A 23307-nucleotide genomic window follows, 5' to 3' on the forward strand; every position below is an offset into this window, starting at 1 on the left:
CCGTCGTCTCAGCGCCGCCGGGGAGGGGGGGGGGGCGTGTCATACCACCGCGACCAGTTCGACCACTACTAGCACCCCCCTTCCCCCTTATAGCCTCTTACCTTCTACCTAGTGCATATTTAACCAGCTCTCCATTGAACTACAACAACTTATAGCTACAGACAGATGCAAGGGCCGAACTTCTTCAAGCCATCTGCTCACTATGGTGTGCTACAAATGTCGTCTTTTCGCCCGAACCATTTCTTTGCTACAGACACCCCCCCCCACCCCTCCCCACACAAATACACAGTCAGATTGGCAGACACTGGCTACGTCTATTTCACAAGAAGAAGAAGCAGTAGTCAATCCCCAAAAGTCTTCTAGTAAGCTACGTCGACAGGTTTCTTATTGGCGTTGCGTTAGTTTTTTCGATTGTCACCTACCACCTCCATGGCTGGTTGTAATTTTGTTGATGGATCTCCACTAATGTGTGATGGTCAACAAAGGCTTGCCGCTGGGTAGGTTGCAAGATGTTTCATAGACAGAATCATGTTTACGTCAAGGGATAGACACATCTGACAAATTTTGTATATATGCATAATTTTTTTTTATTATATGCAAGTATATTTGCTAATGAAAAAATAGCAAATAAGGAACCGTGACGGCAGTTTGGCTTTTCCAGTTTGTTGCCCGCGTGGATATATGCCAGTCATTGGATAGCGGATACAACTGATCGGACGCGTATACCTGCGTATGCTATAGATTTATTCAGCTCGAAATACATGCTTACATTTATTGTCTAGTGCTGATCCTTCTGTTAGACATGCGTATCGCTGGTAAGTTTAGGCGCACAGAGGGTACTGGCGAGAGTAATACCAGGTCCGTAACACAGAATACACGTAAATGACACCAATGACCTTTTCGATGATCGCACCAACGAGTTAGGATCGAAATTACTACGTGTGTTACAGATTAATTTGAGTCTTATCTATTTCTTAAAGATAAACTTAACACACGTTCACTTCACGCTAGACAATACTCCTCGATATGGCGTTAAGGTGGGCACCGATTGATTCTACCGTCCACTATGCACCGGCTCCGTTTGCTGGAATGGGGCCAACACTCCTGGATAGGTTGCTAATGCACTAATTCAGGTTGTTCTCAGCTGCAAGAGCTGTTACATCTACATAGATATTTTAACAGCTTTCAACATGAGTACCGGAACACTTCGCTGTGTACATCGCAATACAACACGGCTGCCAGACTGCTGTCTTCGTCAGATTTCAGTCATCGACAGCATCGCCTCGATTTCGAGATCAATTAACAGTTGGTGGTGGATAGAAAAAGCAAGCACCAAGAAGCAATTGTACCGTTTGCTAGCGTTCGCGTTGATTTAGCCGATTTTGTGCACAGACACAGGCACTGAGCCGCTTGTGGTCTAAAGACGACGACGACTACGGATGTCGTTTCTGCGTTTCCGTACTCGCTCACTGCGGTTCGCTCGCAATGGAGCGCCGCCACGAAAGAACAACGAACATACGCGCTGTTCGTGACTGCGAGCGAACAGTTCGTCCTCGCTGCAGCTACGACTAGCCGAGCCGGCAGCTGCTGCCCTTACAGGTACTTTGAGCAGCGCCCGCTCCTTCTACTGTGATGCTGTTGATGCCCAGTCACAAGCACGAAGACAGCGCCACTGTTCGATCCCTCTCGTACGATAAGTAGGGGTAGCAATGATGGCTGTGATGCTGCTCGCTTGCTACGACGGCTCCCATCCGCTCGTATTGACCGCGGAAAGGAAATGACTTGCGGCCGTCGTCTTGCCTGTAGCGCCGGTTGTGGGTGCTTCGCTCCCACTGGTGTGCCATGAAGGACCGGTGCTCACGGCTGGTGCGCCGAACACAGGAGCGACCAGACCAGAGAGGAGAGGGCAGATTTGGGAAAGAGGAGACCGCCGCGCGATCGCTACCGCGACAGCTGCGATTGGCGGCGGCTATCGACGCGAAATGTGATGGTGCGCGTATTTGCCGCTAGGGGAGTTGCTATCACCTGTGGTCGTGGTCGTAATCATCGTCCTGCTCGTTACTCCTCCTTAGCCCCATTCTGCCCCAAAATATCAGATGGATGAACGGCTCACGTAGGGTGGACGTACGCCTATCGAAGTGGGCCAGCGAATGATAACGGGTAAATCAATTAGGTTTGTGGGTAAGGCGAATTTTAGTGGGAGACAGACGAATTGTAGTAAGTTATTATTATTATTATTTCATCTGCTTGCAGTAGTTAGGTACGTGCACACACTCTGGTACTGAACTAAAGAAAAAGCAATTAGAAAACCGAATTACACGACGTAATAATCGTGCTGCTGGTCGGGGCAGCGACGAATGGGAGCCCCCTGATTTTCGCCTTTTCGATTCGGAGCCGATTTTCTTATGGAGCCATTAAAGCCGTAACAGTGTAAGCGGTTTGATCGTTTTCTTTCTTACTTTGACAAGGCATCTTGTTTTATCTCAGAAGTCGGAACACATTCACTCATTAGTACACGAGTAGATCGACTGAAACCCATATAATCTCCGGTTAGGACGTCAACTTGCCCTTCCCGAACATGCATATTTGACCCACATGACTACGAAACTAGTAGACATAGCACATAGTAACGTTACACCCAACAAGCAAATACGCTGTCCTGCAGTGTTTGGCTGCCTGCTTCGGGCAATAATTCGTTGGATAGAAAGCGCTCAGTATGATCAATAGTCTATCGAATTGTGTAGAAAATATTAACACATAAGCCCAACGTATGAATTTGTTATATTTTATTTGGATTCATTTTCAACAGCTGATTTCGCTATGTTGCTAACTCTGTCTATAGGAAACATCGCTGTTGACGACGTGGAGATCCTATTATGGGGAAAATGTTGCTCCTCAAACTGTTCTGTTCAACATCGAAGCTGAGCTTTTTGATTGTTCCATCATCGTGAAGTAGTTCAGGGCGGCTTGGACGTCTCCGCCGCAAAAGCAGATGTGTCTACACACAAGCCTTAAACCTAGGACACTAAACCATTGCACCGACACACAACACGATGGTACACGACGATTGTACGCAATGGACGTGCCTTCAAAATGGCTTTAGTTCGTTTTGACTTTCGCTCAGATCGGCGGCGTTATAGTCTGATACGCACGAGATTCAAAATTACCCTTTGAAAAGCGCCGCAATTAGTTAATATAGTACATTTTTGGGGAAATAATACAGGGTAGGGCCGAGTTGCCCGAGGCGATCCAAAAGGACCAGACCTGGCTGAAAGGCTGAGGTTTAAGCATACTCTTTTTCTTTCAGCATATAGACTGTACAAAGTATCGTGAAGTTTATTAGACCGAATGGTGCGCAAGCCTCGTATTGTAATCATGATAGTCACGAGGCGCAAAAAAAAAATGCCTAAACGTTTATGTTAAATCGCAGGTGCTGAATAATATCGGTAATATATATGTGTGCGTGCTTTAAATCTCAAATTCGAAGTCCTTATATATGGACATGGGTATCTATTAAAAGCTCGGAGAGTGGTAGTGCAACTGCCTGCCGCTTTGACGGACTGGGGCCCGCTCAGATTTTTCAAAAATCTCTCAAGTGATCACTTGTTTATGCAATTGCCCGAAGCGAGCCTGACGGATACCGAAAGTATCATCGTTGCTCGGCGGCACAGAGAACGAAAAACTGCCATGGCTGGTGTCTAGAGACGGTTTTTCGGCCTAATTGCGTTTAGCTTAAAAATGCACACCTGTAACTTACCCAGCTCATTTAAAAAGAGTAGCAATCGCAAACATACAAATATCTAAACACATGTAAATTGGTCACATAGGCGAGTGGTTATAACGGTAGGATTGTCGACCACTCGAAGAAACACGCAATTGCCTTTATACATACATATTTAAGGTAGTCTTGCTATGTTTATTCGAAAGTTATTTGTTACCCTGGTAATAGAGTAATTATAAGCTTCTTTGTGCAGCGATTTGAAAAATATATCTGCTAAGTTACTGCAATAATTAATATTTGACGCGACCGCTTCTGTCCAGTGTTTACACGAAGCTAAAGACGGGGGCATCCAGGGAGCTTCGAGTGTTGATAGGACCTTTTTTTGCGATGAATATAAAAGAAACATTTCAAGTGAAATAGAATAGAACGCAAGTTTTTTGCTGTGGACAGCGTGTAGTACAGGGGGGAGGAAATCAGTGTGACGATAATACCTTATCTTGTACTCAACAATGGACAACACATCAATCCCAGAAACAAAGACATGGAACGGATTCTTATTCGCTCTTCGTAGAGTGCTATAGATACCGTTACGAGTTTTTTTCAGTTTTCATCGGTTGGGTAGTGTTTTAGACGTTACTTTGTCACTGCCGCGTAAATGTATAGCCGTCGAAACCGGGAGGCCGATTAGGAGGGAAGTAACTTCTCTTCAGAATCAACAGCACATGTAAATTCTTGCCCATTTTAATGAAGACATATGTAGATATAAACAAGCGGAAATCAGCAGGTTTTACCATAGATGCCCACACTGACCAATGTCTATATCAAATACAATTTCAATATGTTGGCATTTGTATTTTTATCAGTACACTTACAGCGTCCGGTTGAATAAAAATTGGAAAAACGTTCCATAGCTAAGTTTTAGCTGTTCATTTTACTGGCTGGGACGAGGCCTAATTGTGCCTTGCATGTGTCTGTTCGCTTTGTTTCGCAGATAACAATCCGTACAGGCAGGCTTCATCGAGCCTTAGAAGAATTTGCAATCGTTTGGATTAGGTCCACTAAAATTGTAGTCCATACTAAAAACGACTTGGTAATTGTTACTGCTGAACCAACTGCTTTATTCTATAGGGACTTGTGCTGCATCGTAAATCATTGCGCTGAGTGTTGGCTATCAGTAATTACGAAACTTGAGTCCGCATGCACTTATATGAAAACTTGTTGGCCAATCTCCGCTGAAATTCCAAAGTGGCAACCGGGGCCCCGGGGCGACCTCTATAGACCTTCATCGAATGTAACGAAGAGTGGTTCACAAAAATCATTCAGATTGGCTAGTGTAGCTATCGTCTGAGATGTACCTAGGTAGGTCCAACTACATCCCAGTGTACGCAGCTCGGAATACAGATGCTAATCGGTTTCGTAAAAATTAGGCGTTCCCAAGCTCTCAAGAAGAGAGCCGTCTAGAAATCAGTATTGATGAATTGTTGTCTGATCAATACAAGACGATTTTATCTATGAACCACACTGCAACGCAGTTTAGTGAGTCGCCGTACTCTTCGGTCAATCAGTCCGATTTGTGAGGCACGTGCATCATTACACGACGCTAAAAACCGACTTCGCCTCATCAATGTTTATTTCATCGAGAAGTCTCTCAGCTTGTACCATAATCTGCCTATGCATATGTTCTTATAGCTTACCTCCACATGCGCTGCGCGATTCTCGGTCGTTTCCATGTTGACGTTGACACCCGCCGACTAGCGAAGTCCGTCCCGTAACTTCCTCACTTTGTTCTTCAGGCTAGGTGCACTCACACTGATAGACGCGCCTTACTTTCCGCTTTCTCTTCCCGGCTAATGCTGATCTCTTCAGAGGTCAACAGCAGAGTCAGCTACAGCACTTGTACCGCTATACGAAGTTTTCCGTGCCTCGACCCGTCGGTACAGCTCGTACACTCTCCGTGACAATATGAGGTGACTCTGTATAATGTCACAAACGATGATGACAGCTGACTATGGAAGGGGGCCGCAGGCTGTGCGGTCTAGACTTCAGCCCAACCTTGGCGAGCGGCAACGAGCTCAATCGGCATCTGCCCCTTCCCATCAACAAGTCACCTACGTCGCCGTATACCCTGAATCGCGGAACGACAACAGCAGCAGCGCGACGAAGTTGTTGCCGCGGCTTCTCCGTGCAGCCAGAATAGAAACGCCAAAACAGAAGTGCTTGTTTTGTTGCGTTCGTCGTTCCGATCCTTCGACTTATGTGGCTCGTCTGCCCGCGGAAACTCGTTTGTCAAATCCCAACTCTCTGTCCACTGTTGTAGTCGTATCGTTGCTACTCATGTATAGGTATACTCCGCGTCCGTTGTGCAGTCCACTGAAACCTGTGTCTTAGTGCGCTGTTCCGGATCGGCCGGGAACAAGCTGCACGAACCGATGGGGGCACTCCGAGCGAAAGCGAAACGGGAGACATCTAGACGACGGGTCCACTGCTTTCCAATTGGTAGAGACTGGCTCACTGGCTGCAGCCGCTGCCGCTGCTGCCGCTACGGGCCGCGGCTTTGTGTTGGCTGCGCGAACTGTATGCGCTCACTCCCATCACACTGACTGGCCATCCGGACCGTCGCGCCACCGGCGCCGGATCATCGGCACACGCAGACAGCTGAAGACACAAGAAGCTGAGGCTTTAGCCGAAGGCAGAGGCCCGCAACGGCGGTGGCGGAGGCGGCAGCAGCTGCTGCGCGAACAGCCGCGCTGGTGGGCACCCTCCCGCTCACACGCTCTGGCACGGGGAATAGGCGCAAACGGAGTCTCGCCGTGAGCGTCCTGTTTTGGTAAGTGGGGAGCCGGCAGCGATTGACAGCGTTCGTCAGTGTTGCCTGGGTGGTTGTTCAGGAAAAGGCGCCAAAGTTCAAACTCCGATGGAAGCAGCAATAAGGGAAGTATTAAAGCGGTGAAGGTGGTCCGCTGAAACAAACAGTGTCTTTATTTAAATCCGTACAACTAGCGGGGAAACGGACATACGAGGTGTGGTGACTGTGTCAGCCTAACTCAAACATGCGACTTTTTAACGTACATATAACTTTTTTTAGCAATAAAGATAGGGTGGTAACGGTATCGATAGCGATAGCGGCAACAACAACAGCAGAATCGTTAAATACATTGAAAGGGTTATACAAAAAAGATTATACATTAGTGGGAATTAAACCTTGCCAAAGCTTCTATAAGTCAAGCTGGGCGTCCACAAGACTCGTCCTATACTATAATAATCAATCAAGTACGCTCTACGATAATTTTGATTCAAGCTGGTTAATGTGGACGGCTCCTCCCGTTAAACACTCATGAAAGGCACAATTTTTTCTTGGTAAATTCACGGACTCGTGTTTCTATTTTGGACGTTACGCAACATAATCGAAGGTGGTCTATATTCACGCTTATAGGACGAAGTAAAAAATAGACCCAAACCAAGACATTTCGTTTTTCCCATTTTATGTGTCTAGTCGGCTAAGGGTACCTTATACCAGGACAAGAAGATAATTCATGACATCTCTCAAAACGATGCCGATCGGAGCCGCAGGTTATGCGCGCACTCGCGGAGAGTTCCATCTAGCTCAAATAAACCGGTACATTCGAATCAGTTGTATCATATCAACCTTTGTTACTTTGTATTATTGCTTTTACGCCTCTGCATCCGCGTGTGATAACGAATTGCACGGTAATGTATGTTTCTCATGATGATATATCTCAGTTAGCTTCGTTCTTTTTTCGAAACTTCTCCTTTGCCAGCCTTTGTCGACGTTCTCGTAATAACAACTTTTGTTGGTCGATTTGCCAGGTAACTTCACATACTGACGCGTTATAGGAGTTTGTCGATAACTTTGTTTGGTGGCGTGTTAAGTCAAATCTCCATCTCCGCCTGACTTGCCAAACGCTTGAGAGGAAATCAGACGGAAAACTGTATTGTTATATAGTAAATGCTCTGCAATTCCTTCCGACGTGATACAATGGCAAGGACAACTAATAAGTAGCCTTAAGCACGCTCTTTGGTCATTACCATAACGTTCACTTGAAACTACAATCATACCTCGTACGTTATTGGGCTGGCTATGTTACTGTCTCTTTCATGAGCCTGCGTCTTTGCCATTCCGATATTTGCCTCTGTACATCCTAGTATCCTGTTTGGCTTTAGGGGAAGCGTGCTTTGTCTTAAAAGTTCTGGTCACGTTAGCAACTTTTTTAAGAGACTACTCGTTAATTTTAAGCCAGCTGTTCATAGGCAACTAAGACATCACTCTAACCGAGAGAGTTCCCTAAACATGAACTTCACTTCCAAAGTGATGTATCGAAAGTCAATTTCAAACAAACGTACGCCCTGCCGATATTGACGATGAGGGTTAACAGCCCTTGACATTATAAACCAGCAACCCTTACGAATGCTCGGAAGCATTCGCGCGTCATCGCGATCAAGGCGCGTGCGATCAGCGACCGTAACAACAGCAGCTATGACAATGTAAACTTCAACAAGACGGCTTTATACGCAATATTTCCTGTGATTCTACCTGGGCCTCCCTACACAGCCCTATTTACACATCCGCGTCTAATACTTCGCACTCTTTTGCTGCTCCTCAAAAGTCACTTTTCGCTGGTTCCCCGCCGCAAGAACCTGCTTATGGAAAACTCGGCACCTCTGCAATCCTGTTACCAGCAAACTACCAGCAACATCCGATCGCTGCTAGACCCCCAAATACCGTGAGCCGACATGCATTGTCCGATGTGCTGTGGGGTAGGGCCGCTGTCTCTCGTTGTAACAGGCCACAGAAGCGCCCGCGTGGGAACCAACAGCTGGCACCAGCCGACATCGCAAGTCGGGGTCAGATTCCCAACCAGATCAAGGCAGTTTTCAGAACGCTATGTGGCCGCCGAGGCAAAAGAGGGAAGGAGCAATAAGGGACGAGGACTCGAAGCTAACAGGGCAATCCTCGCGAAGAGACGGTACGGAGAGGTGTCGAAGAACAGCGGAAATCGGGAGAACATGGCATCAACGAGAAGGAAAGATGTGAGCGGCGATGTTGGTAGTCTATTGGTGAAATGAGGCCGACGGAGCGGAACAAAGGACGAAAAAAGAAAGAAAGCGGGAGAAACTAGCAGAAACGTGGGATGCAACAGCTGCTGCAAATGACTATTAACAAATGATGATTTCATAACAGCGGCAACAGAGTGACGCGTTCGAAGGAATCGCTCTTCGGATGTCGGTGCCGTAGTTGCGGTTCGGCTGCGGACGAGAAAGCGGTTCCCCGATGGACTACAGCTGGCACCATTTTATTGGACGATGGAAGTGATACACGAGGATGGCGGTGGACTGATCTCGATCAATATGAGGATTCGTGCGGGGGTCAGGTAAAGGGCAGACAGGAACATGGAAAATGGGGGATTGGTGAGCGTCATTGGCTGAAATGGCAGGTGACGAAACTTTTCATAGTTACCCGTTACATACATAGTAAAAATAGATTCGTAAGCTTTTTCGGAGATGTAAAGAGAACTTATTTAGCACGAACTAAACGCACCAGTGCAAATTATACATACGGTAGTTTATTTTATCGTTGAAACTTTTTGTTCCTAATGAGTTTACATGTAGGTCGGATTGGGAACTATAAGCCCCTCAACTTTGGGGGTTTCGTGGAATGCCCTTTATCTTTTATTGCTGATAATATTGATATGACTTCTCAAGTTCTAAACTTACTGGAAAAGGACCTCTTTTACTATACCCACCACCCTAAAAGATTTCTAAGCAGAGTTCTGATAGCAACCCGCGTGTTTTTACCCTTAACCTGGAGTTAGACACACATAAAAACGAATGGATCAGCAATTGTTTACGGCTTTTCTCAATTAACATTTTGATGCCAAAACTCTTATTGCCTCTCGACTTATTTCACTATGATGTTGCTTAAGGCACTGGGTCACGCGCCGGCCGGCCAGCCAGCCATTGCTGCTAAATCACAATTGATTTGAACGTTAACTCTAAAGATACTCGTCCATGAGTGCACTCATGGTCGACAACTTTTTAGATGGCGGCCCTTGCGCCCTTGTTTCAATGCGCTCAGAACACTGCCTACGTTCCTCTATTGGACACCGTCGAGCTATGCTCAGTTGTAGAGATACTGTTTTACGTACGACGCAGTGATGTCGTGCTTGTTTTTGGTTATTCGGCCTTGCGTTCGATCCGTTTGCGAAGTATTGTCTCTAGAAAATTATCTGTTTTAAATATTGGCCTCAAATAGATAAATTTATGTTAATATAAGCTATAGACAAATCCCAGGATAAAAAAATCCTAGATCTATTCCCACTTCGTTCTAGGTAATACTAGACTAACAAAGTACCATATTGCAGTCACTGTTAGCCAACGTGGTACAGAAACTTCATTCTTCTTCACTTCATTCTAGGAATAGTTATTTTTTTGTTCTTATCGATATTCGTTCATGTATCGTGCGGCTCTTATTATCCTTCATTATGAGAATATAGTGTGTTTATGTGTCGACTTACATTCCCAATATATTCTCAAAACTCGTTGTATCTCTTTCTGTCGTGAGCAAACGCTACGCGTGGAAAGCAGTCAGCTTGAATAGCCTAACTCGCACGCATGATTACTTTTAGTCCGTCCGAACTAGGAACGACCCTGTGTCCTACTAACTATCCACCGCTTGTGTAATTATCCGATCATGAAGTTGGTAATCTATTTTGCTATTTGTGTACTATGGTAACGACGTTTGGGGCTTGAACGTTTCGTACATGCTACGTGTTGTCTCACCAAATGAATCCCAAACGAAGTGGACAAATTCTCCTATATGCAAATCTAGATATATTACAATCTATAACCTATCGTTATCTAAATGTAGCTATATTTTTCAGATGTCGCGAAGTTTCATTGGAACTTTTAGTCATTTAACTTCCGGTGGAAAGCGGCACGTCCTCTACCGTTCTGCGTATGTATCTGTGCAAAATAAACTAGTCCAGTCGTCGATTTAGCCACAGCATCTACTCAAAGTAGAACAGTACTCAGTAGACGTAAGTACTCAGTAGTAGCAAGCACGCCGACAACGACAGACTGCGCAAGGCAGACGACTGTGCTTGTTCTGCCACAGAGCTACTATTACTCTGAATAGGTCCGTCGCCTTAGTAGAACGATATCGTTGACGAAAGCGCACGCGTTCAAAACAGCGTCTGCTTTTAGCTGTTCTTCCTGCGTGTGGTTCATTCAAAGCTGGTATGCACTTGTGGCTTGGGTCTTTTCTTACACAATAAATAAATACTTTTAGTGGCGTCGACTTTTTCTGTCACCATTTAGGAAAAGATGAAAAAGCTATCGTTGAAACCGTTCGTTCGCCATTGCGCTGCTGTCGATTGGGCATCAAGCGCCTTAAAACCCACTCGCCGTCCGCGCCAATCACACTTCATCAACTAGGACCCGCCAAAGCACCTTTCGTTGTGGCTGTTGTTATCGTTGCGACCGGCCGTCCAACATTCAGTTATCAACGAATGGAAGGCTGCAAAGAGAACGCTCGATGCGCGAATATGTCGTGGCTGACCATCAACCATACAACCAACGAGCTGATTGATAGCGACAGTGGAAAACTTTGGCAGTTGTCGATAGAAGAGCGTTGTTGGCGAATGAAAACGAGTCGTTGGCCCTAGTAGTGATTATTGTCATCGTTTGTGTCCAATTGTGGCCTAAGGTCATATCTGGTTGCCACGTAGATTTATATCACGGTTGACTGTCGAGCGGTGGTCTACCATAGTTAATCCAGTGGATTATTTTTGGTTGCGCGTGATGTAAGCAACTACGTTGGCCGGTTCGTGTAAGAGTTTCTGCTGTTCGAAGTATCTGGCTCGAGAACAAAGAAAGAAAAACAGCTAAATACTAACTAGAAAAGCGAGGCCTTAATAAACGGTGCTGCTAAATCGGACTAGAAAACAGACTATGGACAAGTTAACAGGAGATTTGCGGATACGTGTTGGGGAATGGCTTCGATGGGATAAGGTACCTACTGTAACGGTTTATGGTCTATAAAAGTTTTATCGTATACTTTTGTTAAGCGTGCAATAGAGCCAGGGATCTAATTGGGAGCGCCTTTTCGAGTTGGTACATAGTTTAAAAATACTCCATATCAGTGTAAGCTAGATTATAAGGAAGTATCAGACATTTTGTAACGTTTTGAAAATTATTATTATATATTTAATATGCGCTTTACACTAACAAAAAGGAGTTTCACCGCAGGAAATTAAAACGGTGGAGAACGCCTAAGTGGTGTTCGGGCTTTTCAGTTTAACCCATTTCGACATAAAAAAAAAATACGTACGTAAGATCTTTGTTAACAAACATGTCACCTTGCATAACTGTTCACTGTTCATTCACTGTTTGCCGACAAGGGATTCAACACATAACACTGACGAAATAGAAGACTAGTCCAGTGTAAAGTGGAGAAAGTTAAAATTGTCTTCACAAGTAAACATTTTGAGCGGTTTTCCTTGAAAACCGTCATGTTGTGTACACATATGTTAATTAATAATCCTAAATGTATGGGCTACTCAATTTAGCTGGTCATCACTGGGTGCACCCTCAGAAGATTTTTAACTAAATGCTTCAGTCCGATATTACGTGAGAAGCGACAATTGTGTCAGTATTTCTTTCGATCTTTGTGGGACACTTAATGTTCCTTTTGCGTATGACTGCTGTCCAGGTCGTGCCCTTGACAAAATAGGAACGTTTTTTTATCTTTTTTAAAAAACGAATTTCCCAATGAGTAAGTAGTATGCAATAGTTGACTCGATAGCTTGGGCAGTAATAGCATCGATTGGGAAGGCTGCAAATTTCTGGTTTCGGTTATTTCATACAGTAGACGTTTGATGATCTATGATGAGTCTTGCGCGGAATAGCGTTCTTGTGGCAACTGCTCAATATGATTCAACATGGTAAGCACAAGGTAATGTCCAGCTGCCCTTTAGTGTCGAGGCCACGGGACTGTGATAAAAACATGTGGACAGCGTTAAAACGCTATTGCATTTTTAGTTCATAGGAAATACTGTAAATTTGTTTAACCATGTTACGTATATTTAAACCATCGAATCGATGATAAAGTTCTCATTCCTGTTTGCGGTGTGCCCTTCTGTCGTATCGTTTGCCCAACCGTCGTTCTTTCTTTACCGCATTATCCCCTTCTACAGAGCACCAGTGATGAGGAACGATTAAGAATCTGCCGCTGTGTGTAGATCACATCCAACTATGTCCTGTGTAGCTAGCTATGCGCTCAGGTATTACCCCACTAACCCGTAACGTGAGGTACCACGCTAAGACCCCCGCTAATGGACGTAAAACCGTATGAAAGTGATTGATTTTTAGTAGAATTTTTCGATAACGTCATTTGCTATTCCGCTACAAAGTGAAGGCGGCATTAGTTTGAAGAAGCTGGTTTGATCTTAGCCCGGGGGGCATTCATACATTTCGAAAACAAGTCCAATATTAAGAGATGGAGATGCTGTTGTAGTAGCGTCCTACCGTCTTTGCTTCTGACCTATTTTAACGTACGTGGTACATTGGATATTCGGAAATCTTGGCAGAAGGTAGCAAGGCAAGCTACTCTCGCAGTAGGACTTTCTATGGCTGGCAACGAGGAGACTAGTCTACAAGATTACTAAAAGGCCTAAATAACAAACATCGGATGTTAAACTTCTACTTAAACCGATGATGTATTGGTCGTCAAGGCGATGAATTAGTAGGCTGTTTTTTTTTTCTTAAACGACTCAATAGCAGATTTAAGTCAATTCGAACGTAGACTTGAAATTATCTGGGATTATTTCCACCTGGTCCTATTGAGTTCTGCATTATTCACGTAATAGGATCAAGGTAACAATACATTTCTAAACCGCCAGGTTGGCGTTGAACGAAGAACATGTCCTGTTGTCCTTCCCAATGTTTTAGTACTAGAAGTACTAGTAGTAGAATAGCTATTTCAGACATTACATCCATGACCTAAATAAGAACGACACTCTACATAATCTGCATATGGTTAGTGTCACCACAAATTTCAGACACAGTCAGGAAATAATTGCCATTTATCAATGTGTTAATATATTTAACACATATATATGTGTATGTAAAAACAGCTGGGCATTACTTTGTTTCTAACTCTTAAACTCAAACAAAAACGGGGAGAGAGACTATCACAAGTAAGCGTTGGGTGAATCATAAGTAACGGCAGTTTCGATTTTTTTTTTATTTTTATTTTATTTTTTTTTTTCGATTTAATTTTCGATATAACTTAAGAATACGATGAACCCACTCTCACAATGCAATAATTAAATGAGTAGATATTATATTGTTAGGAAAAGAACCGTAATAAGATAGGATAATACACGGAGCCCATTAACGGGTAAACAAAGGTGATAAAAATCCGAAGCTGATTAAAAAAACTTGCCAAGTTCAGAGAAAAATAAATCATCAAACGGCCAACGATACAATACATGTAAACTTTTAACTTTTTAGAGTGAACAATAAACACTAAAATTGCACTACGATGTTTTTTTTTTTTAAAAATAAGCTTTCGGTAATCTTCGATCATTTTTGCACTGATTTAATTGGTTTAAAGCAGCTATATTATCACGCTTTTTACCCTTCAATATAGTATATAATACGGGTATCGAGACTCAAGCTCCAAATCAAATCAATATCATAACTTGGGCAAAAACATGACCACAAGTATCAAAAGAGCTCGTCGGCGAGAGACAACGCTTGACCGTTAGCGAACAGAAAATGAAAAAGGGAAAGCAGTAACTCTGTTCGATGTGGCTAGTGAATAGGTTGAAAAGAGTTACCTCTATTTCAAGAAATAACGGAACTAGAACGTTGCCGTATCGCGTCCGTCTTTAACAGAGGGTAAATAACTACCGAAAAAATGCGGGATACTTATAGCGCGTAGGATTAGGATAGAGAGCTCAGAGTATTGCTTAAATATGGTCTGATATCGTTTTCGAAATAGAGAGCGCGCAATTTTTTGAAGGTTGTTTTGTCAGAGGAAAGTTCTATAGATAAGCCTAGGTCTTTTCACTGTAAATTCTTTACCATACACAGTAAGCGTTGCAACGGTTTTGTAAGGAAGTATAAACACAAATCAGTCGGAAAACTCTAGCTGTTGACTGTTAATTGTGCTACAAGGACATCGTTTTTCGATTCTGCTGTTCTAGAATGAAAAAACTCGTGCTACCATTGAGAGCCTTGTGGAAGCTGGTAATGTTGCTCGACTCGAGGCAGTTATGCTCAAGAGACTGTCCTTTGGAACTGCCGGCCTCCGGGGCGTAATGGGTGAAGGCTTTGCCTGCATGAACGACCTTGTCATCGTGCAAACATCGCAGGGATTAGCTAAATATCTGCTTAAGACGCTTCCAGACGCGAAGACGAAAGGTATCGTCATTGGTTTTGACGGACGACACAATTCTGCAAGGTAAAAGTTTATTGGCTTTAAGTGCGAACCTTCCTTTTAGATCGACTGTTCTGGCTTCTCTTCTTGTGGTCTTTGTATTGTTTTTTCAAAATGAATATTTTTCAAAAATTTCACGTTTAACCCCATGTACTTCACCCCGCGGTTTAGCTGATGAACTTCTTAGCGCACTAAAGCTGAAATAATGCCTAGCTAAGAAACGAGACAAGAGATCCACATTGAATCGTTGGCGTATCATAGGTCTTTAATAACGTATCGCCGGTAGTTTACCAGTTGTAGTTTATACAACTACAACAAACTAAGATTAATTAGTTTGCCTAGTTCACCGCCATTCCACCGTTAGGCTAAAAAGTGTAAGCAAAAAGAGAGCAGGACAGAAGTCGAAATGGATGGCCTGTTATTATTATGTGTATATACCCACACAATTCTATATATATATATATATATATATATATATATATGTATATATTAGCTCCAATATCCTATTCTAATATAGCTATTCTAATGATGAAAACGCTAATAATAACAAATTTAATGGCGGCCAGCGTCCCATTTTAGGTGTACTACATAAACACGTAATAACGCTAATTTGACACCCTATTTGCACAATAATACGCATTATGCAGTTTTTCCTTACAATGCTTACGTTCCTACAAGTTTATCTGGAAACTTGACTCGGCCGTATTCTATATGGACTCATGCTTAACGAGTAGGTCAGCGCTGGGTTCAAAGCGGCCTTACGTCCACCAAAGATGGTAGCGGCAGTAAGCGCGCTCAAATTCGAAAAATACTCAATTTCAAAAAGTAGAATCTGTGGTTCCGTCGTCGGGCTTCCCAAGAAATGCTGATCTAGCTAAGTCACTTAGCTCCCCAATGCTTTACCAAAATGATCGAATTACTAACCTCTCAATAGTTCTTGACAAATAATATTTCCTGAAAAATTTATTTTTCATGAAAATTTTCAAGAAAGAAATTTTACTACATGTTTTTCTTGAAAATTTGTATATTTACAACTAAACAGTTGTTTATTAGTCATGACTGGTCTGGTATATAGGAGCTGGAAGCTTACACTACTAGCCTTTCGTAACAACTCCAAATAGCAGTTCGTCTGGCAGAATAAAAATTGCCTCCATTTTGTCGGAAGTAGACTAATTCCATTAAGATAAAACTTTCAAGCAATGGCTGCGTTTTGGAACGTATGTTGTATATATATATATATCGATCTGGGTAAACTCTGTACGTCGGATTAACATGTCTTAAATCATAGGTCTTCCAATATATAAACGTAGATTTGGACTAGACCATATTATGGATAGATTGAGCCATCTGTTTAGTCATGTGTTCCCAGCTCGCCTTTGCTACCTGGCGAATCTTATCAACAAAGTCGTCCCAATTATCCTGGACTTGTTGCGAAAGCTGAAGGAGTGTTGGATCCGTCTCAGTGAGGGGATGTGACGGTAGAGATGCTTGCGGTGGAGAGTTCTCAGACTTTCCTTTAGGTGGCGCGCCAAGAACACCTGTTTAATAGGAACATAGCACAATTTTATATTATTGAAAAGCTTTCTATTGATTTGCATGCCACATCTGACTGAACGAACGTTGGGAACAAAGCTTAACAAATATCGGGTAAATTGTGTAACAGTACGCTTCAGTAGGTCTATTACATACCTTTGTAGTGAAAGCACACATGATCATTGCCCATGTGCTCTAAATCAACGTATCCCTCACGGTGTACTTCTTCAAACAACTGCTCTGCCGATCCGGTAGTTGCTGTCGTCGTAGAAATTTCAGCGGGGGTTGTTGTTGTTGTAGCAGCGGGTGCTGACACAGAGATCGGCGGCATCAAACTTCTTTTCTGGCCGCTAACTAAAATGGTCTTCTGGAGGCCGGCATCGGACGCATTTACGGATTTGGCGCCGATTGCCATGCGAATTATATCAAACAGAATACGACGATGGAGTTGACGTACGGCTGTGTCTCGAATCGTCTCATCATTCTTCAGCTCTTCGAGCAGTTGCGGTAATAAGGCTGGTGACATGGGCAGCGTTTTGCTGGAAGCGGTAAGCTTGGAGTTGACATCAGGCTTTTTCTCTATATGAGGTGGCTGTATCGAGACAGGCCTTGGAGTTGTCGTCGTAGTGGTCGACGTAGTTGGTTGGGGCACCTGTTTTCGTCGTTCGGAATGTGTTTGTTCTAGCATGTCCCAAATGCGCGAATGCTCGATGGCCGGTTGAGCTGAAACCTGGACTGGATTCCTTGAGTGTGCGTTCTCGTGTGCACCAGTCAGGTGACTATAAAGGTGCGGAAACAATATCGCTAGGTTCTGCTCGTTGAGATGATCATCAATATTTACCGAACGGCCCACACTGATTGGTTTTGCTGTAACTGAAATTTCAGGACTAAATGCTCGACCTGCACGAGGCTCTTCGGAGTGGGGGCCAATATCCCTTGTGAGGGCGCCCCTTCGATGATCGAGAACAGTTACTTGAGCCGATAGCGTACTTGTGAGTTCGGTCGGCACGACAGGCACGGTTGTTGTTACGTCAACACCCTTTACTACTATCGTTGAAACTGCTAGAACGAAACTGCGTAGTATCGTTTTTAATAACATATCGATAGGTTTATTCGTAACACGACTGACGGTCCTCACACAGTATGTCAAGAACGGTCACCTTTTTCCTTCACCTTCTATGTCTTCCAGCAGCGTACTGTTAGAGTAACTACGATCACAACCTATGGGCACTTTCTATTCCAAATCACCCTTGGCTTTTTAGCGTTTTACTTACTGGAAGCTTTGTTAGTTAACGACTATCGAGTTATCAGTTCGCGTCGGGCATGTATACCTAGCGACGTGAGCACTTTTCACGCTTGACGGGCGTGCATTTCCTGAAATGTCAAAAAACCTCTCCCCACCAACTGGTCCAACAACTAGTCTATCATGTGACAGAGTTACCCAGTTACAGAGCTATTAAAACCGTAGGACGTGTTCGTTGGATTAGAATTCTATAGACATGTGTCATTGTTGTTCTGTTGCAGCCTCCTAGGCTCGCACGTGGGCTATATATTTTGCGGTGGGGCGTTGACATCCACGTCCGCGCATTGTTTTTTGTATTGAGCAGCTCATCGGACGACCGAAGGATGGCAGCGGTAGTGGCAGGCGGTCGAGGCCCAGATCGGAAGTGGCGAGAGGCTGACAGTCGCGACTGAAGTCGTGATGACTGAAGCGCGAGTTGCGATGCTACTATATACTTTCGCCTATATGCTATACAGGCGACTCGAAACTAAGATGAAACGGAGCCCGGATAGACGGGATGTAGCGAATAGGCCATTCCACGCGTCGTATTGCCTGTGTGCAGGAGCCACTACCTGCACCATAATGGTTATGGCATTACGTCTAACTGCAGGCGCTAAATAAACGGTGCTCGATTGAGAATAGTAGAGGCAGAGGATGCGTGGCCGATATCAGTGCATAGTTTAGCACCAGCGGCCTTTTACGCATTCTAAGTAAATCCAGGACACTGATAAATTTCCGAACTGCAGAAAATTTCAATCTGGTATTATGGGATAAATGTTCTCCAATGTATCTCCAATGAAGAGTAGCTTTGACTACGAGTAAGGTCACTGCTTAGATTTCTCAACAAATACAGGTTCTTTTTTTCGCTTCGCCGGCCTTCTGAAGGACAAGTTGAGTTCAACAAAAGATCGTTGAAGCTGAGTCGAAACCTTTGGCCAGTGCATGTTTTTTTGCGTGCAGATTTTATATATCGATACACAAATCTTAAACATTAAGTATATAGTTAGCGATTATACTTACCGCCTACCTGATTGACACAGTCAGGTAATCAACATAAAGAATCCTAAGTGGCAATCATGAGCGCTGCATAATAGTCACCAACGTCTACATATTAGACTAGTTATCCCTACGCTCTAGGTAACTGTTTAAAATAAACCACATTCATTTCTATATTCGCTTTATTAGCTAGTGGACCGCACAGTATCCTCTCAGTTGTCTACTCTGAGTAATTTTTAACCTGTTGAGTTTCTGGTATGATTTAATTCCAATTTCAGGTTCGCCCTGCTGGCAGCCCAGGCGTTCCTCCAGGTCGAAGTACCTGTTCGACTCTTCACTCGAGTAACGCCAACACCATATATCCCTTTTACAATTTCCCACTTTGGATGTGCTGCCGGTGTTATGGTCACAGCGTCCCATAACCCGAAGGACGACAATGGGTATAAGGTAAGTCGCTATTGCCAATACTGCTCAGTATCGAAAGCCATATCTATAACTTTTTCAGGCGTTCATACATTCGTATAGTGGCTAGTAGAGCTTCGTAGATTTGTTCAGGTTTTTAGCTTCATTCATAGTACATTGGATTTTGATTTTATGATAGATATCCCGCTAAATCCTCTTCACAGGGCTAAAATATCTAGGGAAAAATTAGCCAAAATAAAGGAATCATTCGTTCGATCTATGTAGAGAGTGTTCTCAGACAAATCCATTGTACGGGTTCATCAGGTCTATTGGGAAAATGGAGCACAGATCCTTTCTCCTCATGACGCTGGCATTCAGAACAGCATTCTGCAAGAGCTGGAGCCTTGGCCTCAAGCTTGGAAAACGGAATCCGTTCGCAGTAACGTGATGTGTTCAGATCCCATTGAGGAGGTCAATTCAAAGTATATGGAAGTACTCGAAAAAAGCATGTTTGACAGGTACGTTGTAAATTTCTAACAAACACAAATAAGCAATTGTAGCAATAGACGATAAAGAGAGCATGTTTATCATCGATTGCCATCGGGAACATAACTTGTAGTAGTATGTTCTTTGTTGCATCGCAGAAGAACATGATCCATTAGTATGAGAGCAAGAGCCACAGTCAAACGTTAAATATGATGTATTTAAATTACAGAAATATGAACAGGCAAACCAATGTTATGTTCACGTTCACATCCATGCATGGCGTTTCTCATCCTTATATCACCGAAGCTTTCAAACGATGGAACTTCAAACCTGGCTACCCTGTCGTCGAACAGATGGAGCCTCATCCAGACTTTCCCACGGTGAAGTTCCCTAATCCCGAGGAAGGCAAGAGTGCTTTGGTGAGTTCCAGACCGAAAATATTTCTATTGTTATCCTTAATTCACTCAAAAAAAAGAAGCGTTTCCAGAGAATCCGAGTATTTCGTTACATGCATATCAAACGCAGCAGCAACAACAACAATGATTATTTTCCATGCTCGATACGGGTAAAAAAAGTTCCAACTTTTTTCTACCAAACAAGTTGTAACTTAGACGGTGACGTAATCTTCATTTGTCAACTAATCTGACGAATATTTGTTGTTGGTTTTGCCTAAAAGAACCTGGCGATAGCGACCGCTAATAGCAACAAGAGCCGGGTCATTCTTGCGAACGATCCCGATGCCGATCGATTAGCCGTTGCAGAGAGGATCGACGATTCGGAGAATTTTCATGTATTCTCTGGAGATCACATTGGACTGCTTCTCGGTAAAACTTGACTTAAAGCAATAGTCGCGCAGTGTACCTTATAATAATAATAATAAGCTTTTGATGGTTAGCCTACATCTAGCAGTAGAAGAACCCATTTCGGTGGTCGAAAATCTTGAAGTGGGAAGGATTTAGACACATATGCACGTGCCAGCGAAAGCAACTATCGGCGTTAACATTTATGTCGGATGCATTTGTGCAGGATGGTGGATGTGGCATTCGTTCAAGGCCAAAAACCAAGATGCAAAGGCGAGCGACGTTTACATGATTGCCAGTACGGTGTCGTCGAAAGTTCTCCGCAGCGTCGCCAACTTAGAGGGCTTTAACTTCGAGGTAGGGGGGTTGATCTATGTCGAAAATCATTAATAACCGATCAAACCCTTCAACCGGCTTTTATAGATAGATCCTGCGTGCGCACAGAGGAGTGGTTGCGTAAGAAATAAATGTATGCCGTGAGTTTATGTGCATATTCACACTCCATCAACGACACCTTACGGTTTGCAACAGCCGGTAAATGCCTTCAAGTAAGCAGCCATTAGAAATAGAGCTATTCGATATTCTCACGGGAGCATAAGTTACTCGTAGTAACTAAGGATTCTTATTGTTTTGCTTCACAGGAAACCCTTACAGGCTTCAAATGGATGGGTAATCGAGGTATTGAACTGACAAAGGCTGGCAAAATTGTTCTCTTCGCGTACGAAGAAGCCATTGGATATATGTGCGGAACGTCGGTCTGGGACAAAGATGGTATATCAGCGGCAATGCATGTCGCTGAACTTGTGGCTTATCTTGACTCTACGAAGGCGGGCACCCTCCAGGAGCATCTAGATCGGCTGTTCGTTAAGTACGGCTTCCACGTTACAAACAACTCGTACTACCTCAGCCATCAACCGGAGATGACAAAGAAGATGTTTAATCGCATTAGAAATTTCAATGGACCGAACACGGTGAGGCGAATTCATTGTCGCTAATCGCCATTTAAGAACATCGTACTGTGGCCGGATTCGAACATAGATAATCACGTGTTCCTGACGTTAGGATATTTGCACGAATCTATCACGGGCACGACAGCCATTAATCAAATGACCCATTAACTTTAATTAGACATCCATATGCTTTAACTATCACTATAATTCACACAACAAAGAAGAAAAAGCAAGACTGGCTACGTTAAAGCTATTTGCAATACCGTTGCCATTTTCCGTTCGAGAGCCTTTCGCAATCTGGTTCGCACGCACTGCTATCTGCCACGAGTTGTTTTGTATCAGCAAGTCATAGATACATAGTTTTCTATTAATTCGCTAGGTAATGGATGGCGTTTCTTTTTCGCTGGGAAGAGCCCGTCATCTAAAGCAACGCCAACTAGTGCCACACCGGACGTAAAATATAGGCCCTTCGTAAAAAAAAAAAAAAAAAAAAGCAGGGTTCATTTGAGTACATTCTCCATTGAATCAAGATTCAACTTGCTTATCATAGGGCAGTATCTATCGTCTTAGAAATATTAACGTTTATTGCCCCACCCATCTGTATTTCAGTACCCGACCAAATTGGGTCGATTTATGATAACTGGCGTCCGAGACCTAACAGTAGGCTTTGACAACACGCTACCTGACAACGTACCTATTCTGCCCGTTAGCGACTCGAGTGAAATGATTACGTTCTACATGGCCAATTCGGCCAATATAACGATTCGTACTTCGGGAACCGAACCGAAAATCAAGTGGTACTCAGAGATTTCTGCCAAACCTGGTACTCCTAAAGGGTCAGTCGCTGTATTGCACCATTATTATAGTCACCATATTAGTACATAGAGATTGTCGGTAATTTCCGTGCCATTAGAAAACATGGGCAGTGCCTGGGATCCGAACCATCTTTAGCGTGATAACGGACAAGAACATACCTCAACACAAATGGGTTGCTACTACTTTTCGGCGGCAAACGTAATTGTATTTGTGTCAGCTGGCTCGGAATTTTTGTTTTTAACTGTTTATCAATACTATGTTCTTCTGAATCTGTTTTGAACAGTGAATGGGCAAGCTACAAAGTCGAACTGGATGAACTTATCGGTGAAATGATTGCGCAGTTGTACCAGCCAGAAGTTTATGGATTCATTGCACGATCCGGCTGATTGGCGAGACAAAATAATGGACCGTCGGAAATCTTCGCTGAGGGTGCACCTGTACTATTAAGAAATATTCGAACGAGCATAGATTCTTCTAAACGATCCAAGCGACACCGATCGCGTTGCTCCTGTATCCCTGCCCCCGTCATCGATGACTGGAATTATAAAACGTCGTAAAAAGTCGCACGACGACGAGCTGCAGCCTTGTATTGATACTACGTCGTTTTAATAAAATAGCACTAGTTTCATAACGGGTCGTGACATGCAGTTTTGTTATGGTGCCTTAACATCATCCCCTAGCTCAGACAGCGTTTTGTGTTTGTTCTTTATCAACGTAACGCCGGAATAGGAAGTACAAAAACAATGTGCTGCTTGTTTGTCTTTGTGCGTGCGTATCTTATTTTCGCGGCGAAAGAACATGTGGAATATCCCAAGTAAATAGTTTTATATGAATGAAACGCCAACATCCGGCTTTGCTCG

General features: G+C 43.6%; 3 protein-coding genes across 4 annotated transcripts in view; 1 reads left to right on the plus strand and 2 right to left on the minus strand.

Moving 5' to 3' along the window:
• The window catches only part of LOC111261940 (uncharacterized), a 47157-nt gene extending 40986 nt beyond the window's left edge, over positions 1–6171 (minus strand). Inside the window, exon 1 of one of the 2 annotated variants that reach the window (XM_022835843.2) lies at positions 5416–6171. In XM_022835843.2, coding sequence (XP_022691578.1) covers positions 5416–5451 — 36 coding nt within the window. In that variant the 5' untranslated portion in view covers positions 5452–6171. Of the gene's footprint in view, positions 1–769; positions 1838–5415 lie in introns of those variants that run through there. The other variant, XM_022835844.2, reaches the window with a different exon arrangement.
• A 5045-nt stretch (positions 6172–11216) lies between these two features.
• Positions 11217–23088, plus strand: Pgm2a (phosphoglucomutase 2). The gene is made up of 10 exons (XM_022835858.2): positions 11217–11749; positions 14950–15206; positions 19272–19440; positions 19720–19913; positions 20111–20300; positions 20558–20705; positions 20908–21038; positions 21323–21652; positions 22241–22467; positions 22731–23088. Exons 1-10 carry the CDS (start codon positions 11690–11692, stop codon positions 22831–22833), a joined length of 1809 nt encoding a protein of 602 aa, XP_022691593.1. The 5' UTR covers positions 11217–11689; the 3' UTR covers positions 22834–23088.
• LOC111261950 (uncharacterized) lies at positions 16187–18574 on the minus strand. Its single transcript, XM_022835863.2, has 2 exons — positions 16872–18574; positions 16187–16720 (listed from the first exon to the last, which is right to left on the minus strand). The coding sequence occupies exons 1-2, from the start codon at positions 17812–17814 to the stop codon at positions 16500–16502; spliced, it is 1164 nt and encodes a 387-aa protein (XP_022691598.1). The 5' UTR covers positions 17815–18574; the 3' UTR covers positions 16187–16499.
• Positions 23089–23307: the final 219 nt, after the last annotated feature.

This window comes from Varroa jacobsoni, unplaced genomic scaffold, assembly GCF_002532875.2.
Source record: "Varroa jacobsoni isolate VJ856 unplaced genomic scaffold, vjacob_1.0 scaffold_617, whole genome shotgun sequence".
In the NCBI taxonomy this organism is placed as follows: Eukaryota; Metazoa; Arthropoda; class Arachnida; order Mesostigmata; family Varroidae; genus Varroa; species Varroa jacobsoni.

Bases quoted from the DNA above. Each gene is read 5' to 3' on its own strand.
- LOC111261950 (XM_022835863.2), bottom strand. From the start codon at position 17,814: ATGTTATTAAAAACGATACTACGCAGTTTCGTTCTAGCAGTTTCAACG. The intron at 16,721-16,871 runs GTATGTAATAGA...CCTATTAAACAG, and splicing joins TGTGTGCTTTCACTACAAAG to GTGTTCTTGGCGCGCCACCT.
- Pgm2a (XM_022835858.2), top strand. From the start codon at position 11,690: ATGGACAAGTTAACAGGAGATTTGCGGATACGTGTTGGGGAATGGCTT. The intron at 15,207-19,271 runs GTAAAAGTTTAT...TTCCAATTTCAG, and splicing joins GGACGACACAATTCTGCAAG to GTTCGCCCTGCTGGCAGCCC. The intron at 19,914-20,110 runs GTACGTTGTAAA...TTTAAATTACAG, and splicing joins GAAAAAAGCATGTTTGACAG to AAATATGAACAGGCAAACCA.